This window comes from Rissa tridactyla, chromosome 3, assembly GCF_028500815.1.
Source record: "Rissa tridactyla isolate bRisTri1 chromosome 3, bRisTri1.patW.cur.20221130, whole genome shotgun sequence".
Lineage (NCBI taxonomy): Eukaryota > Metazoa > Chordata > Aves > Charadriiformes > Laridae > Rissa > Rissa tridactyla.
The window spans coordinates 52,607,509-52,626,953 of NC_071468.1; the positions used below are offsets into that span (position 1 = coordinate 52,607,509).

The 19,445-nt window shown below is 40.8% G+C and overlaps 1 protein-coding gene across 2 annotated transcripts in view; it reads left to right on the forward strand.

Moving 5' to 3' along the window:
* Nucleotides 1-19,445, forward strand: part of PRKN (parkin RBR E3 ubiquitin protein ligase) — a 781,894-nt gene that overhangs the window by 753,455 nt on the left and 8,994 nt on the right. For both annotated transcript variants that reach the window (XR_008465680.1, XM_054196729.1), the window contains exon 10: nucleotides 5,001-5,087. Coding sequence is in view for 1 of the 2 variants with exons in the window: in XM_054196729.1 (XP_054052704.1) it covers nucleotides 5,001-5,087 (87 nt within the window). In the remaining variant the exon portion in view is untranslated. The remainder of the gene's footprint in view (nucleotides 1-5,000; nucleotides 5,088-19,445) is intronic.

The window sequence follows — 19,445 nt, forward strand, 5'->3', positions numbered from 1 at the left end:
AAAGGTGAGAAGATCTGTGATTTTTCTTTGTAGATATAGTCATGGTTTTGAGGGACCTTTGCATCTCTTGCATACTAGTTTTGCACTACTAGCAGAAGTCTCCAGTGCTGATGGAGATATAATCCTGCCTTCATTCAGTACTGTTAATTTTTGTGATTCCTATCTGTAGTGATGGGTCCAGATAGCAAGAACCGAATGAGGGAAGATCAAATAAAAAACGGTAGAACAGAAAAGACAAAGCAATTTTGATAAGATTTCTAGTCAATATATTCTCAATGACAACAAGTGATATCAGAAGAAACTGTTTTCATTCTATGATGAGATTACAAGTTTGATAAGAAAAAGTAATTGCACAAAATGAATTTAATCTTATTTTGTAAGACTTCAAACTACAGTATATTCTGATAAGGAAATCATCACCATAATACATCAATAAAAGGCTTTAGGGAGCTGGGTTCCAACTAACATGGTTAGAGTGTGTGCAGTAGCATTATCTCATCATTATCAGATGACGCCGTATGGATGCCTCACTGGGCAGTGGTCATGTGGATTAAGAACTGGCAGATCACAGAAAGCAGTGTTTTCTGTGAAGAATCCATGTGTAGCAGGGTATTGCTAGCACCATTCAACAGGAACTGACAGCAAACCCGTCACAATTCGATACTTGACAGTGATCCAGAAGTAAATATAAAGACTCTGCTGATACAGCACAGCAATGATACAAAGATTAGTCAAGTATAATTAATAACAAAAACAAGATAGTCCCCAGGAAAGTGCCATGAATATGATTTGGAGCTGGGGGAGAGAGGGAGGAGAAATAGCTTAACCGGTGAGAAACTTCAGAGTTTCTATGTTTAGATTAAAGAAGATTCAGAGGTAACTTGATTACAATACATAAGTACCTTCACAGGAAGAAAATACGGGATACTGAAAGACTGTTTTAGCAGAGAAGCGTGAAGCAGAAAACAGTGGCTGGAAGCTGAAACCAGAAAGGGTCAAAGTAGACATTAAATACAATTTTTAACCCTGATTTTGAAGGGCCATTGAGACACTGTACCAGAAGTATGACTGCATCTTTCCTCACCTTTAATCTGGATGTGAATGTCTGTTTTGGAAGATACACTTTGTCCAAACCATGTATCATACATAGTCTGTCTTCAGTCTAGCTAAGAGTGATAACTGTAGGAGCAAAGATGTGGCAATCCAGATTTCAACATGGATTGCAGAAGCCTGGTAAGAAATCTGGGTATGTGCTTGAGTTGTTAGCTCACGCAGAAGTCCCTAGCAGTGCACCTACAGTGCTGCAGATTAAACCTTGGCTATGACTCCCTCGCTGCACCCTTACCTTTATTCTGCTGTGTAAACACATGGGAGGAGGTGAGGGTGAAAAAGAAAAGGACTATCTGAGTTGAGGAGTAACTTTAAAATAATGCCAGGGAACTCAAACTTGAAGCTTTGTGTAGGAATTCAAGAATGGGAGTATTGTATTGAAGTTGGAAGAAAGATAATTTTAACAGTAATATTTTATAAGCACTATAGGGAGATATTATCAGAGTCCAAAGAAAAGGCATTTGCAGTAGGCAAGAGAGAGAATGAGAGCTGTGGTGCTTAATCCAAGGGAAAGCGGATCTTTGAAATGCTGCTAAAAAGGAAATGGCAAAATCTTGTTTCAAAAAAAACAACCAGCATAGCATGTAAATGACAAACTCATTTTCCTTTCATCCTAAAAAAGAGCCACGTTCTACTCCCACTTCCAAACTTAGAATACTTAAACCACTATAAATGGCCAGTCAGGAATAACTGAGGCTACAGCTCAGTTTCACCATCCTAGTTTTTATTCAGCATCACTCTTGGCACTGCAGGTGTCATCTGTGGGGTTTGAATTCTGTAGAGCTGACCAGAATTTTGTCTGATTTTACCTTTTGTTTGAATGATCATAAAGATAGGAGGTTTTTAAAAACAGGATCTGGATTCCTGTTGAGAATTTTAATATCTCCTGTTCTGAGGTCACTGATTTCTGCTTAGGCCTACCTGGTACATTTTTACAGATATTCCAAAGCTTGTAATAGCACACACAGAGGTTATATTAATTTCCAGTACCTAAATCCCGTAAGTGCTTTGGGGATTTCCCTGCTAATCCTCTTTTTAATGCATAAACCTAGAGGGTAGGTGTGGGACCTTCGGGATTTATTCTTTGTGTTGGTTGTTTTCCAAACGAAGAATCTTTCAAGGGTAACAACAGTAAGTGCTAAATACACTGAGACATAGGAAGTTTATATGCTGTTTACGTTATCACAGTAATCTGCCAGTCTTTTTTTGGCAAATGAAGGAAAGTAAAATGTGACTATTATTAGTAATTACACTACTTACAGTAATTTTAAGCACTTACTAATATTAAATTTATGCAAAAGTGTTAAATCCTGACTGAGCAACTTAAATCCTTTTCCTTCCAAGGGCAAAATAACTGTATTAATATTAATGAAGCCACAAAATACAAGTTAACTGACAGCATTTTTGCAGATGCTGTATTTTATTAATGAAACTTTACGATATTTTTCATGTCTGAATGTAAAAAATGAATAAAACTATCACAAACTGCTCTTTGTTGTAAGTGACATGCCTTTTCTTTATAATGCATGCTTTGCCATAAAAAAGGAGTGTTTAATGCATTTCTGTTGGGAGATGCCTATTTATTCTGACAAACTGATCAGCCTCCGGGGTGTTCTTTTGCCACAGAACTGATTTTACATGTCATCCGTTATCTAATAAGATGTGAAAAGAGTATCCTGTCTCACCAAAAAAATCAGGCTTTGTTTCATTACAAGGATGTGGCAGACTCACTCATGGACTTACTTGCAGGATATACAATTAGTAGTGAAAGGCCCAGTTATACACTCATGCATGTTTCCAGAACAGCAAGCCAATGGAGAAAACACTGGTAATGTTGGTCCTGAGGATTTTTTATTTTAAAGTATAAAAAGTGGCCTCTATAATGAGAAAATGCATTTCACATCTTTAAATAATACAGCATGAGTTTACGGATTTTATTATTATAATAAATAGCACCGCCACATAACTACATTGTGAGGCAGCCAGAATGTCTTTGCAAAGTGTATGCCCTGGGGATTTTTTTCTTCTTCAGTAATTCCCCCTTTTCAATGTTTATGAAAGGTTTAAAATTGCACTTGCGTGGGAGAAGTGAGAGAGACTGGAGTGAGGAAAGCAAGCTGAGGCGTTGTGTGATAAGGCAGTGATAAAGCAAATGTATACAAAACCCTTTCCGACAAATGTTTTCAGCCAGATGTGTTCATCAGGAAATAAAGTCACGAAGGAAAAAGAGAATACGACACACAGTAGGGAATACAGTTAAACCTGACCATAAATGTAATTGCAAGCCTTTGAGATATTAGGTATCCAGACAAAGGGTACCTCTCCATATGTGTTTGAGCAGTGTTCAACACAGCTGAAACTTTGGACCACTAATGCAGTGCAAATTGTTATTGCATTTAAATGATGCTGTATTACGATAATGCAGCCTCTCATACAACATACCTTGCAAAAGTGCCTCCATTGTTAAGCTGTTAACAAGAGCAAGTGAATTAACAAATCAGTGTTAGCTGAAGTAAAATAAAACATTTTAAATCATCAACAAAATAGCGGTGAGAAGTGACAAGAAAGCAAACAAGTGATTAGGTTTGATACCTCTGGAAGTTAGAATACTTACTCTGCTCCCCTGCTCCACATTTCCCTCACTTTCTGAATAACAGGATCAATCCTTTTGGACTTGCACAATGCTTCTTTTCATAAAAGTGCAGTTTCTTTAGCATGACAATGAAATATGATTTTCAGTGCTTCTTAGAAAAGTGACGATACAGCTTGAAAGAGTTCAAAATGAAATTGCAAAAGCTGGAATTTGTGGGAGACAAATGTTCTAGTGTCATGTTCTCCTGATATCCTTTATTCATTACATGTGAATGCAGCTCTGTATCTAAAAATCAAGGCTGTTTTATCAGTCTTGCTTGTGATGCCAGTCAGAATGGCTTACCGCCGAGAGATCTTTCAGAGTCTGGAATTGCATCAAGACAGCATAGCTTTAAGACAGCATAAGAGACCCATTTTACATTATTGACTTTTCCCCTTACCTGCAAGGACGTGGAATTTAATGCAGCATTGATGGGTCAAAGATTTTGACACGTGTCAAGACAGATATCTGCATTTTAGAGCTTAAAAAAAAGGCAGCAAACTTGATACATATGAACCGGTTTAGGTGGCAGAGGCAGCTCAGACTGAGGTAGGGACAATTGTTTTACTCATCTGCAAAAGACATTACTTTTGAATGTCTTCACTGGTAAAGAACAATGTAATTTAAGGAAGATGAAACCAAAACAATTGCTAGAAATGCAATAAGGGTCTAGAGGTAGTCCCTTAAAATCCATGTTAACTAACCTATCACTGTGTTTTTTCCGTGGAGTTTTTAAACCATTCTATAAAAGTCCATGGCAAGGACATAATTTTCTAGAAAATGGTATTTCATATGACCTGTATAAAGTGATTGTTCTGTAGTTAAGTCAGCAATAGTTTTCCATAGAGAATACATGTGATTGAGAACTACGAATAGACTATTTCCGTTAGCAAACACTATAAAGCAGAACTGCTTGTTTCAGACAGCACCCTTCTCATATAAACAAATTTCACTGTAGGAGAAACACACCCAGAAGTATCTAGTATGACTTTATGTCCCTAAATGGACCATGCAGCAAAATCTCATTTTTAATAATGGCGTTTATGTTACTTCACTGATGGAATGTATAATAATAACAGCAAAATTTTTGTGTTAATGATCAGAGTGTATAATAAGATGCACCATTAGGAGGATTATGGGAATTTAATGGGATGAGAAGGGCAAGAGATCATCTGCTGTATGACTCTTCATGATTGTAACCTACTGTCTATATCCCTAATGTGTTTTTATGACTTGTGTGCTTTGGTTTGTTTTCCAGTTTGTGTTCTGCCGTGAATGTAAAGAAGAATACCACGAAGGGGAATGCAGCTCTCTCCTCAGCACGCAGGGAGCCATGGCCCAGAAGGTAGGGATCCCACAACTCATTACATCCTGATCATTATCCCTGGCCCAGCTAGAGCGACATTTGTCAAATGGGTCCTAATTATAATCCTAAGTAAAAGCAATTATGTTCATGCTGAATTACTCCAGCCGTCAGAGTTGCCGAATTGGCTTTGCGGTGGATTTCAGTCGCTTTGATTGATAGAGTAGCTGAGTTCTGTGAGGAACACACACGGCTCTGCCATCAGTTGCTAAAGAAAAGGCCTTCCCCATGGGCTTTTGGGGTTGTCTCTATTCAATGTGAACACTTTTGAAAGGCTTTATGTAGTCTTGCTGCCTTTCAGCTTATTTTCACTGCACCCGTCAGGAAATCATGTGGGTTTGGACTGAACAGCAGGGTTTTTATACGGCCTACGCTGTATAAAAAAATGCTGTTGATAATTTATGTTTAACTTACTTAGAGAAATAAAAAATGGATTGCCTAGGCTGGAAGTTGTTAGATGATAATTATTTTAGGCTGCTCTATAATATTGTAGCTATTGTAGCTATAGACCTGGACAGGAAATAGTTTTTCTCTCCTGTCATTTCTCTTTGTTTGAGATTCAAGTTTCCCTGCTCTTCATGGCAAATAAATCAGCCTTTACAATTTAAAAAAAAAAAAAAAAAAAAAAAAAAAAGAAGAGAAACTGCAAAGAACAGGTGAGATACCCCCTAAATATCTCACAGCTTGATTCCTAGGGTGCGCTTCTAGGAAGCAGAAAACTGATATTCAGATATCTGGCATGTTTAATGCTAAAAGGAAACTCAAACCCTGAGTTCCCAGACAGTCCAACATGGCAGATGCAGGACTGTGGGCAAGAGCTGATGGGGACTTGTGGCCAGCCAGCTCTGAGCGAGGCATGCCCAGCTGCCATCAGTGCCTGCAGGCAGGCTCTGTCTGAGGCTGGCTTTTTGGGCCTCTCACTCTTTGAACATAGAGACTGGGAGGGAGCTGGAGGCCTGCTGTGAACCTTTGCCGTGGGCTACCGTGAGACTGTTCATTTGCCGTACTTTGGAGACGCTGCACTTGGCTATGACCTGTGTAGAGATTGTTCTCTTTAAGCTTTCTTAGGGAAGCTCTTCCAATTTATAAAAAGAACTAGCACTCATTGAGACAGAATTAAACAGCCTGTATCCTAGTAGTCAGTAAGGGTGCCCTGGTGCCCTGGAACATGTGTACTGTATGAGAACCAAAATCCATCTGCTTTCCCAGCCTCTAGTGATTTGTGATTCAGTTGTGGTATTTTGTGTTTAGCAGCTATAAGCAAAGTTTTATTCCATAAATTTGTGCAATGCCCTTTTTTGAAGCCATATATACACAAGGAGATTTGCAGCTTAACTACCCGCTATGAACAACACTCTCCTTTTGTTTGCAGTAGCCTTAGGACAGTCTTCAGCTCCCACACACATTTATCTAAAAGCAACACAACTTCAACAGACACATAGAGAGATACTTGAAGTATCCAGTAGCCTAGTAAAGTAAGAGGCCAAGGCTCAGTGTCTTACCTGAATTAAATAGTGCTAGAACTTGAACACATCTCAACATGAACAGTGAGCCTGACATCCATTAAGCTGTTTATGCCTAGAGTTTTGCCTAGAGTACTGAAAGTCATCATGGCACTTTACAAATGAGTTCAACAATGTTGGCTCTGTGGAAGTTAGAGTTTGTATAATTTCCATGCCCTAGGGCAGAGATAAAGGTGTGCCAGGGAAAATCAGAATACCCTAGGAAGAAGTGGTTTATTTTAAATATTTGCATATTGCCTTAGCTTCTCGTGGAGAAAACGGGAGCACTTCATCCCTCTGGTCCAGTGTCCCAGCACATGAATTGCACCCAATTAGATCTGTTAACTTAGGCAAATTGATTACTTTTGCTCTTCCAGTGTAATGTGAACGTTTTTGCTATTCCTGAAAAATTTCCTGTACTCTCAAAGAGCTGTTCCAGAATAGCTGAATGATAGTAGCAGAATAACTCCTGCAGCTATGCAAATCAGCTCCCCAGTATAGACAAGATCATAGACTACCCAAAATTCATTTAGACTCCAGCTTAAGCTGAAGTTAATTGACAGCCAGCTGAATATGAGCCAGCAGTGTGCCCAGGTGGCCAAGAAGGCCAACAGCATCCTAGCCTGTATCAGGAATAGTGTGGTGAGCCGGACTAGGGAAGTGATCATCCCCCTGTACTCCACACTGGTGGCGCCCCACCTCGAGTACTGCATTCAGTTTTGGGCCCCTCACTGCAAGAAGGACATTGAGGTGTTGGAGTATGTCCAGAGAAGGGCTGCAAAGCTGGTGAGGGGTCTGGAGGACAAACCTTATGAGGAACGACTGAGGGAGCTGGGCTTGTTTAGCCTGGAGAAGAGGAGGCTGAGGGGAGACCTTATCACCCTCTACAACTACCTGAAAGGAGGTTGTAGAGAGATGGGGGCTGACCTCTTCTCCCTGGTGACAGGTGATAGGACGAGAGGAAACGGGTTCAAGTTACGTCAGGGGAGGTTTAGATGGGATATTAGGAAACATTTTTTCACTGAAAGGGTTATTAAACATTGGAATAGGCTGCCCAGGGAGGTGGTGGATTCACCATCCCTGGAGGTGTTTAAAAAAAGGGTAGATGTGGTACTTAGGGACATGGTTTAGAGGTGGTTTTTGTCAGGGTAGGTTAGTGGTTGAACTTGATGATCTTAAAGGTCCCTTCCAACCTCAGCAATTCTATGATTCTATGATTGAGGTCTGCCTTCTTTTCCTGTAAGAGAGCTCTGCACTAATCGAACTTGTCCACAAGGTGGTGATGTGCCACCGGAGGAATGTTCTCCCTCACTTGCTGTAACCAGGCGAGCAAACCGAGAGGCATCTAAAACAAGGCAAGCCCAGGTGCTGGTGAGATGCTGGTTTCATCGGAGTAGCATCACTATAAAGCTATCCTGCATACAACTCTCGCCGATGATGCATACAAAATATGCGTGGGGCTTATATGGAAAGAAGTGCATGTGGGACTGTTTTCATCTGTCTCTCACTGAGATTAGTTTAAACATTTATCCACCTGTGCTTTCAGCCTTTTTGTTCTGTTTGGTCCTCCCCTGCTAGGTGCACAACCCTGTGTGTCAGAGTTAACTTGCTATTATTGTACTGCTTGTTGAGGCAGTGAGAAGGATTGTTTTATCTTTCACCATTGTCTGTTTCAAGGCAGGAGTAATACACTTCCATCCAGTGTTGTCTTCAGCTCCTGCAGTTTGACTCCTGTTCGAACCCTTTCCCTATTATTTATTTTAGAAACAGATCTTATTGTCACAACTCCTGCTGCTCGTATTTCAGGGTCAACCAGACACACTGCCACCAAAGTGTTCCTCTCTAGAACTCGTGCAGGAAAATACTTTCTATAAGAAAAATGCAGGTTTAACTTTAGCCTCTTGTGGCTACAGTAGTGGAAGGACCTTCTGTTGTCTTCACACTTCTGCAAATGCCTGCATGTCTCTGATGTTCCCAGTACGAGAGGAAACACTGCAGGCAGGTCTAGGCCTAAGTCAACATGATAGAGATAAATACGGTGGAGCATGAGGAGTGTGAAAGAACTGGAAGAAAAGCCAAAAAGGAGTGTTGTTGTGGAGGAATTTTGTAGCCAGAACTTGATGGCAACAGAGAGAGTGGGAAGAGCTGTGGTGCCACTCAAAGCAGCCCTCTTAATGGCCTGTGTGCCAGGGCACTGCAAGGGCCATCTGCCCCCTGTGGGAGCAGACTCCATGGGTCTGTTGGGGCAGGGCCTGGCACCTCCCTGAGGACAGGGATGGGCCAAAACTGTGGAAAGTGGCCCAGAGGTGGGCCTATGGCTGGGCAGGGCAAGGCTGTAAGGAGCTGGAGACCATCCCTGCTGCAGGGCCACTGGGGAAGGACCTGATGGCCCCAGGGTCTGACACGGGGTCCTGAGCCATGAGCAGGGTGGCGGGATTCCCAGGGGACTGGGCTAGGACAGCAAAGTCTGTTGGTGCCCTCAGAGCCTGACACCAATTTGGGAAGCCTTGGAGAAGGAGATCCCTCAGAAGGAGAAATAGATCCTGATACAGAGGCATTCAAATGTCCATGAAAGCCAAGAGCTGATGAGAGTGACAGTGACCTGTCAGAGATATAGTGGAAGCTCCAGAAAGAGGAGAAGGAAGACAGAAGAAAGGGAATAAGCCTGTGAGATGACATGGGACAGCTAAGAGGATCCATGAAGCAGAAATGATGGTGGCATAAAGGGCTTGTGCTTGGCCAGAAGTCAGAAGGACTGAGGAAGCCTGAGGTCAAGAGGGGGGAGTGGAACTGGTGGGGCTGTGAAGGGAGAGAGGGCAGCAGGGAGAGGGGAATGGAGTCAGTTGGCAAGAGGAAGGGAGGGGGACAAAGCAGGTGACACATGTGGTGTTTAAGGCTATTAGAAATAAAGTGGGTTGAACCTTCTAATGGTGGGAAGCTAGAGGGCATTTCTTGCTGCTTGAGGTAGAAGAGGCAAACTCAGCAGCAGGCATGCAGAGAGTAGCCTAGCTTTAAATACTGGTATATCATGGTCTTTCAGATCTATGTACAGATATTGCATGGTCCATTGGGATGGATAAAACGTTCTCTCTCTACTGAAAAGTCAATTTTTAGCCCTGATAGGCCATTGAAAACTCATCTTAAGCATTTACTGGTGTAGGGATGATTATTTCCCATCTTAGCATGTAAGTTATATAATTTTGGGAAAAATAAAATGTATCTGTGGCAACTTCAGTTGAGAAGCTTTCTTTTAAAATGATTGCAGCCTCTTGAAGCTGTTTAAAGTTTGGAATGAGAGAAGTAATCATATTTGATGGATTAAAAGGCACAGTGTGCATGATGGAATCAATGACACAGTAAAGGTGACTCCAGCCAGATTTAGGTTTAGAAATAACCGCATAGTCCCTGCTATGTACACCACAAAACCAAGCTTCCTGGCCCCTTTTAACCTCACCCATAGACAGTTTATGCTGATGGGGAATCTAGCCATAAATCAGCTTCCTCTGTAAATCCTCAGCATAAAATTAGCCTTAGCACAAAACCTTTCTAGACAGTTTGCTTTTTACCAGGATAAATAATGCACCTTCTTGCTCACTAGCAACTGGATAATCAAATGTGACCGCACGGGGGTTGGGACTAGATGATCTTTAAGGTCCCTTCCAACCCGAACCATCCTATGATTCTATGATTCTATATTAGATTTGAACATGTACAGAGTAGCTCCCAGTACGTTTTGGTGCTGTGCATGTTGATAAAAGACCTGCAAGGTAAACTGTAGTAGCAATCGCAATGACACTGATGTAAAAGTGGTGCATATGTAAATAAGTGAATAGAATGTGGGGCACAGAGATATAAATATTTGAAAAAAATGACACAAATTGGGCCTGCAAACCATGCAATCCAGCAAAATCCATCACTAAACATACATCTTCAGTTGCTGATGCAGCTAAAAATTGTTACCAATTTTTTGTGCACAGGTTACAGAATACATTGTGTGAATTTCCACCATCTTATAACATTGAAAAACTCATTACCTGCTAAAGGTGCTTGTTTCAGACCAGGTTCATTGTATATGCAAAGTAAAAAAATTATTGTTAGTTTTATCAAAGTCTTAGAAAGGTATTCAAAGAACTACTTTTAGTCTATTTACAATAATGCTAGTTCAAATTATATATAGTTAAAATAGCAGCTATGCAAACTTTCTGGTAACAACCATTTCTCTAGTGTTATGCTTAACCTTCCACTGTCTCTCTGGGTCCCAGGCTCAGTGGCTTCAGCCTGGGACAGGCTGGCATAGTGAGTCCTTTTCCAGGAGGAACATGATGTCGTTATTGATGAGGATTTTTTCCTTCTCGCTTGGGGTCACTTCTATATGTTTGTTAACACACTCCTTCACTGGTCTGCAAGTTGACATTGGATCTAAATTTACTATCCATGGTGTGTTTTACCGAAGTCAGTTATGTCTTTGTTCTCTTTGTTCTCCCTCTCTCTCTATCTCTAAGAGTTGTTCATAGCACCAGTGCCTCCCGTATCATCCTGTGCTGGTGCTTTCAAGGCCTCTGCTACCATCCCACACCTTTACTCCTCTGTGTAGTGTTTTATTGTAGGGTCAGAGACAGTTTCTTCTGCCCATAATACCTATGCTTGTCATTGTTGTCTGTTAGTTACAAAAATACATGTAATATTGTTAAACCATGCAATTATACAAAATTACGCAAAAGCAAAATAGGTAATAGTCACCTGGTCATTAGATAATGTCTGTCATTTGTTAAACCAGAGAAAGCCTGACGGGTCCTGAGGCTGTGGTGCTGGCTTGGCACAAGGACTGTGGCCTTTTACAAGAAACAGCAACAGCATTTTTACTAAGCCACAAAGCTACATGTTCTAAACCTTCACCTACAATCTTTTTTGGTGCAAGTTTATAGCTAGTGCTGTAAAACTTAACTTCGTATCCACTACAGGCCTTTGGGATGCTCCTGTCCCATCTGTAGCCCTAAGTTGGAGGCCTCGGTCACCCAAATCCCAAAGCCTGTCCCCAAACCTACCACCTTCAAATCAAACCTCAGCTGTTTTTTGATTTGGGACCCAGTCCTTACTGCACTCAGGTAGCTAATGCAGCATACAGATAATAGCTTTGTTTTCCTGCCACTGTCAGTATAAAACTTATCCAGAAGCCCTGTCTACCCAGGAACCCATCAGACCAAACCAAAACTAGGCCAGTGCCTCAGCTGAGTCAGCGCAAACCTCAGAGGTATAATTTTTTCCAGACCTGATCCTATTCATCAGTACATGCCACCTGGGCCTTGACTGCAACCCTAACCGTAGTTTCAGGGCTCAGACCTAACTCGGTCATGAGCTTTCAGACGAACGACCAGCTCTGGAGCAGATCCATTTGATCACTTCCCAGAAATGCTTTTTGCTACCCAGGTGCGGCATAAAAGCACAGCCATGTGTGTGCACACATCCAGGAAAGCCGGTCACATCACCTGGCACCCTGCTGAAGTCTTTTGTAATGTAGTTCCTGCAAAAGCTCCCAGCTCACTTGGGCTGCAGATGAGCCTCCAGCCCATCTTTTCCTCCCCTTGCCTCATGCATGCAGGTCTCGAAGTTGCCAGTAGGTGGTACAAAATACACAGGCATGGCTTGCCAGGCGTCCCTTTCCATCCACTGATGAACATCTGTCTAATCTCTCATGCCTGTAGATCCCCAGGCAAACATGTAAGGTTGTGAAGCCTGGTCTCTGTGTAGGTGGCGGTTTGCTGTAATTATTCAGCACAACATAGTGGCCCACTGTGAGTGCAAGATATTTCGGAATTTGATTTAAATGTGGAATTCCCCAATAAAGGTGCTTTCAAAATATCCTTAGCTGAATTATTTTAATGCTAAGATGTGAAATATTTAGCTAATGCTTCATGAAAATTAGGCTTGGTACACTGTATTTCTTAAAATATTGCTGTAGAATTGAAAAACTATGTAATGTGCATACTAAATTGTATCAAGAAGACATAATTCTAACAAAATTATGGAATTGCATGTGTGTCCTGACTTACTGCATGAAGGAAACAGCAAGCTCCTTTTTTGCTTGGACCTTCAGTGAAGGGTGAGTTGTTAGGGAAAACATATATATTATATTGGACTCCACAGTAATATGACTGAATCAGTCATATAACCACAGTTCTATGAACTGAATCAGTTCTTAATTATCAGGGTTTTCTTTATGGGCTCTAAATATTGCAAATATCACTTTCAGACGTGTTCCTTCACTATTTCATCAAACTTTCCTTACTGCTTTTAGAACAGTGGAAAACAGAAGGTGAGGTATTTGAAATGGTGTGCTACAGGCAAGAGTTAAAATGAGAAACACAGCATTTCTATGGAAACTTCTTTCTCTACTTGAAAAACGGGAAAATAACCAAAATGATAAATAGTAAATGCTGACCAAAAAACCAGGAATTATTTCATAGAATCATAGAATTATTTCACTGCATCCTAGTGAAAGAAAAAGCTACTGAAGAGGTTCATCATACATAACATCTTTCAATGAGTCCTGAGTCACAGTATGAAATGTGGAACATCTATTATTAGACCATTGATTATTTTTTTCCATCAGATAAATTTAAAAAGTTAAATAAAACATGGCTGTACAAAAAATGGCACACCTAGCTTGATTTCTAAAATATCTTAAACAATCGGAAAAGAAACTGAAGCTTGGGGGTTTAGTAGCTGGTATATTCACAATGTGAAGCACAGGACATTTCAACCCACAGATGCCTAATTAAAGGAGCAAGAAAAATAACTATAACCAGGAAACATCCTGTAAAATTAATCTCTGTGTTATAAATAAAGATGCACCGGAGGAAAGCTGAGAATAGGTCTTAACTTTCTATCTAATGAGAAATAGATGGGAACTAAAGAGAGAGAATTTTAGCTTTCCTGTTTTGGGCAGCAATAAAGTAAAAAGATGTGACAGGCTGCTTTTGTTTATGAGGTTAAGCTGACAGTCATTTGCAGCTGTGTTGCCACTTACGGGAGAAGGAATGTTCTTTATTCCACTCATGCAAAACAGTTATACAAGAATGACCTGTATTAGATTAGATTTTCTGCTTTAGAGCAGTGTAAATTCAATATTCACCATCTACCTCAATTTAATTCATGCTGATATGAGCAGTCCCAACATGCAGAGTGAGAATCTTGATGTGCAGTGCCACCAAACCAGAGTGCTCTGATTTTAGTGAGTGTCTCTTTCATCTTGTATCAGACACAATAACCTGTGTATATCACTTTGATTTTAGCTAGTTGCTGTCATCACAAAGCAGCTCATTTTTTATAGCAGAATTCCCTAGGCACACCAGACAAATTGGCTCACACAAAGCTGCTTCATGTGAATTTAACTGGATCAGTGTGGTACGGACACCTCTATTTTTCCTGTGCGTGAAACACATTGCCATTGATGGATATCTTTCCTACTCCTTATCTATGCATATTTTAGTGTTTTGATCAGCCCAAATCTTTGTCTAGACTACAACACTAGTCCCATAGCTATGTACACCTCTCTTTGTGAGATTTTGACTCTTAAATGACTCAAATAATGCATTTTTTTCCAAAGCCCCTCTAGCCTATCTAGTGCCCTAGACATCTGCTATATCCTCCCCCCCCGCCCCCCCTAAAGTAAGACACCACTAAACATGACAGGAGGTTAATTCATGTGAACATGTTCATAGAACAGCCCTGTAGAAGCTGCAAAAACAAAAGAAATTTAAGTTGGACTGTCACCATCTCTTGTAGATCAGGCTTCAATAGATGAGGCTGCTTTTGCTTAGAGCTCTAGCCCAAAATAATTAGTGGGCTGTGTTAATCTAAATGTTATGGTGGGTTGAACATTGCTTTGTGTACAATGAATTATTCTTTGTCTTCCTTTCAAATGCTTTCAAATATCCATAGTTGTTCTCACATTCATGCTGGAACATGAGTAATATTTTCTGGTTTGAGACATTTAAGCCTTTTAAAAATGCTATATTTCACATAAAGTCATAATTTTATGTATTTCTACTCATTCTTTTAAAAAAAACTTATTTGTCCAAGGGAAATTAACTGAAACCCAAGCATTTCTGATCAAAAGGAAAAGTATTTCTGATTTAAAGGAAGCTGAACTAGGATACGTTTTTTAAAGTTATGTATGACCAGCTTTTTTACTTATCGGAAAGAAAATAAGCATCAAGAGCAAACAAGCAGCAGTCCAGAAATTACCATCGCTAAAACTAAGCACAACATAATGTTGACAGCTTCGTATTCTATTCTGAATCAAGGGTCTTCAGTTTTCAGATGTTTTATGTTCTAGGCAAAATAAGCATGACCATAAAAGAAGCATGCTTACAGAATTTAACATTATATAGATAATGCTTCCAGTATTTCGAACAAGAAGTTTGGCCATAAATGTTTTTAATCTGGATGGTACTGCTTAGTGTCTGACTGTGAACACATAGTTCGATTACTTTATGTAGTTCTACCAACAAGTCGATGTGTGCCCTATTACCTGAATGAGATGCTGCTTTAAAAAGGACACTTTATTTCCATTTCAAGATGCTTTCTGTCTCTGTAGGACTTTTTCCAGTACTGCCTGATATTGATTAACTGCAAAAAAAGCTTTCCATGTACATGTTCTTGTATTGTGGTATGGTGCTTAGGAGTCTCTGTGGTCTCTTTATCCCTGTTAGTTTTTCCAAAGGACTCAGCATAGGAACAGAATAAAAGTAAATCTACGTCCTTCAGTGTGACCCAGAGATAACAAGACAGACGTTTTCCCCTATATCACTAAGGGAATATTGCAGAGGGGATGCTGAAAAATGCTTGCAACAGCTCTTACAGCAGCTTCCTGTTATTTATGGGTATTCATTCCTGGTTATGATGTGCAGCACGGTTGAGAATAAAAAAAAAATTGTTCATAAAGTGGCATGGATGGAGTCTTGTAGCTTTTCACTAGTGCTGGCACAAATATTTTGTAATAATTGGGGAACTGGAGCATATTGTGTGGGGTCTGCATCACAAGTGATCAAAGTCTCCTGTCCTCAGCGAACTGACATGTGATGCACACCTCGAGCATCTCTGAGCTTCCTATCCAACACCACGCAGGCCAAATAAAGTGAGGGCCACCTCTGCTTGATAGAGCTGCTCTCTTACTACCTAGGCCATTGTCAAGGAGATTAGGTTTGCTAGTTTAGGATGAAAGATCATTATTTAAATAGCCACTGGTAATGGAGAACTGCCATACACCTTTCCTTTAGTGTTTGAGGAAAAAAATGCAGGTAAATATATGTGTGCTTGCAGTCATTGTATGTGGAGCACTAAATAAAGCACATGAACAGTGGAGGCTCATAGATCAGTATGGTATGATTTCTTTACTGAATGGAGGGACTCCATCACTCTGCCATTTCTCTGCATTTACTGCCTGCAGCAGGAAGTTTTTAACTTAGCATTCAGCAAGACCGGGCATAGGAGGGATGTTTCATCTCTAATGGGCTGAAAATATCATCCTGCTGCATCTATTTCATGCCAGAATTTTTGCAATGGAAAATATTAATATAATAATTCACTCTGCTGTTTTCAGCAATTTGTCCTTTCTTGGTGAATTGCGTATGTGTGGCTTGAAGTTGTTTATTTTAGTTAATCCAAAGCCCTCCCAAGTTTTTATTTGTTTTCAGAACTAAAATCAACTATCTTTATACAAATCAAATTAGCAATTTGGCATGTGAAATTTTGCCTCAGTGTCATTTGCTATTAGGGCATAACAAAGACATGAAGATGGGGGAAAAAGTATGTTTCCAAGTTCAGGACCACACAGTTTGGATTTGGACCATTTGGGAAAAACAGAGCCACTGTGAAGCTTTTCTGGGTTGACTACAAAAATTAAAAATACATCTGGTCTTAGCTATTCATGGAGCTATTTTTCTGAAAAGAACAGCAATGTTTTGTCACTGCTGTGGCAATTTTCATCTTGAATCATCTGTATAGATGTTAAGTAATTAATTCCCATTACAATGAGATGAAATTAACATTGTCTTACTTCTGGCACTGGGCAAACTGCGGCCTAGGTCTAGCATTCCCCACTCTCCCCATTTTGTGTTCAGGGCTCTCTGAGTTAGCTCAGATTGCTTGCTGAAGTCTTCCTTAAAGAGCAAGGTGTTGCAAGATCAATACCAGATTATGTTCTTTGCTATTAGCCTGAGCAGCTTTTTCTGTTTCCCAGAACTTACTAATGTGCCATTGTATAGAGGTCATCCCTTTGCCGAATTGCTGAATAATCCAGCAGGGGTGCAGGGCCGAGTTCCCTCTCCAGACGCAGAGAGACAAAAGTAAAAGTCACTTCTAGGATACAGCTGAGAAGACTTTGTTCAATTTCATCACCTCTACATCAAAAATATTAGCAAATTTAGGAATATTAAGTGAGGAGCAATAAAAGTGATTAAAGGGCTGAGGAGAGTGATGTAGGAACTAAAATAAAAGAAATAATACCATAAACACATTTTTGAGGTTTTCTGATTTTAAAAAATGGGGTTTTTTAAAGATACATGTTGCAATGGCCAATAGATGAGCTGGAAACAAGTTTCTGCAGATGTTAACTCTTTGTTATTCCATTTTAATTCAGGTGACTTCAGACAAGAATTAAAATCTAGGTTTTACTCACTGACACTGCACCAACTCACAAGTTTTATCAGTCTTGTTAGAAATACATAAATAAAAAGAAAACACATGTAAATAAATACTAAAAGTCTATCCACGTAACAGCCTACAAGTATGTAGAAGGTATACACAAAGAAGTTATGGGAATTTTTGCAGATTACATAATTTAGTTTAAACTCAGAATTTTCCCACATGCTTGAAAAAAACCCACATTAAGAACGGAGAGAGCAGAACTTCAAGGCCGGAACCTGCATTCATCGTTTACAGCTACTATTCACATAGTTGCCAACCTTGTGTGATAGAAATGACCCAAGGCACTGCCATCTCTTTTGTCCTTGTAGTATCATTTTAGGTAGGAAATTGCCAAGTAGGACACTTGTACAGATTATGTAATTTTGTTCCAGTCATAAATAGGACAAACACAAGAGTCCCTTTTAAAACACTCTTCATGATGACTTTTTCCATCTGTGTAATTCTATCTGGGGAGCTTTCATTGTTCACACGTCACTTCTTTTTTACTTTTTCTCCAAAATTTTTGTGTTTCTTCTTTGTGCCTCTTAAGGCCTCTTAAATTTATAGAGATTTATGATTGAATGAAATCTAGTGCTCCAAAACAAAGAAGTATGCTTTATTATGAAAACATCTGCATTCCAGGGACCCCACCATTCTGCGTTATCAAGTGTTGTCTTGCCTTGGTGTTTTTCTTTTCTTGCAAGAAGGGCTTTAATCCCTGAGGCAGAATCAAACCTACTATTAGAAACAGTGTGGCCAGCAGGACTAGGCAAGTGATGGTACCTCTGTACTCAGCGAGGCTCCACCTCAAGTACTGTGTTCAGTTTTGGGCCCCTCAAGAAAGACGTTGAGGTGCTGGAGCATGTTCAGAGGTCAGTAAAGCTGGTGAAGGGTCTAGAGACAAGTCTTATGAGAAGCGGCTGAGGGAGCTGGGGTTGTTTAGCCTGGAGAAAAGGAGGCTGAGGGGAGACCTTATCACTTTCTATAGCTACCTGAAAGGAGGCTGTAGCAAGGTGGGGGTCGGTCTCTTCTCCCAAGTAACAGGCAACAGGACAAGAGGAAATGGCCTCAAGTTTAATCAGGGGAAGTTTAAATTGGATATTGTGGACATAGTGGATTGTGGATTGTGGATACAGTGGAAAGAGACCTGGGAGTCCTGGTGGACAACAGGATGACCACGAGCCAGCAATGTGCCCTTGTGGCCAGAAAGGCCAATGGCATCCTGGGGTGCATCAAGAAGAGTGTGGCCAGCAGGTCGAGGGAGGTTATCCTTATCCTCCCCCTCTACTCTGCCTTGGTGAGGCCACACCTGGAATACTGTGTCCAGTTCTGGGCTCCCAGGTTCAAGAGGGACAGGGAACTGCTGGAGACGGTGCAGCAGAGAGCTACCAAGATGATTAGGGGACTTGAACACCTCTCTTAGGAAGAAAGGCTGAGGCATTTGGGTCTCTTCAGTCTGGAAAAAAGGCGGCTGAGGGGGGATCTTATCAACACTTATAAATACTTAAAGGGTGGGTGTCAGGAGGATGGGGCCAGGCTCTTTTCAGTGGTGCCCGGGGACAGGACAAGAGGTAATGGGCACAAACTTGAGCATAGGAAGTTCCACCTAAACATGAGGAGGAACTTCTTTACCCTGAGGGTGGCAGAGCACTGGAACAGGCTGCCCAGAGAGGTGGTGGAGTCTCCAACTCTGGAGACATTCAAAACCCGCCTGGACGCGTTCCTGTGCAGCCTGCTCTGGGTGACCCTGCTCTTGCAGGGGGCTTGGACTAGATGATCTCCAGAGGTCCCTTCCAACCCTATGATTCTATGATTAGGAAAAACGTCTTCACCAAAAGGGTTATGAAGCGTTGGAACAGGCTGCCCAGGGAAGTGGTTGAGTCACCATCCCTGGAGGTATTTAACAAATGTGTAGGTGTGGCAGTTAGGGACATGGTTTAGTGGTAACTTGGCAGTACTAGGTTAATGGTTGGACTTGATGATCTTAAAGGTCTTTTCCAACCAAAACAATTCTATGATTCTATGATTCTATTCTATGATTCTAACGTGTCATGTCTCAGCCAGGTTCATCTGACTCCTGCTTCGCCTTGCCTTTTGCTTTACATCTCTTTGTGCATTTGTAACACAGCTTGATGACCCCCATGTCCTC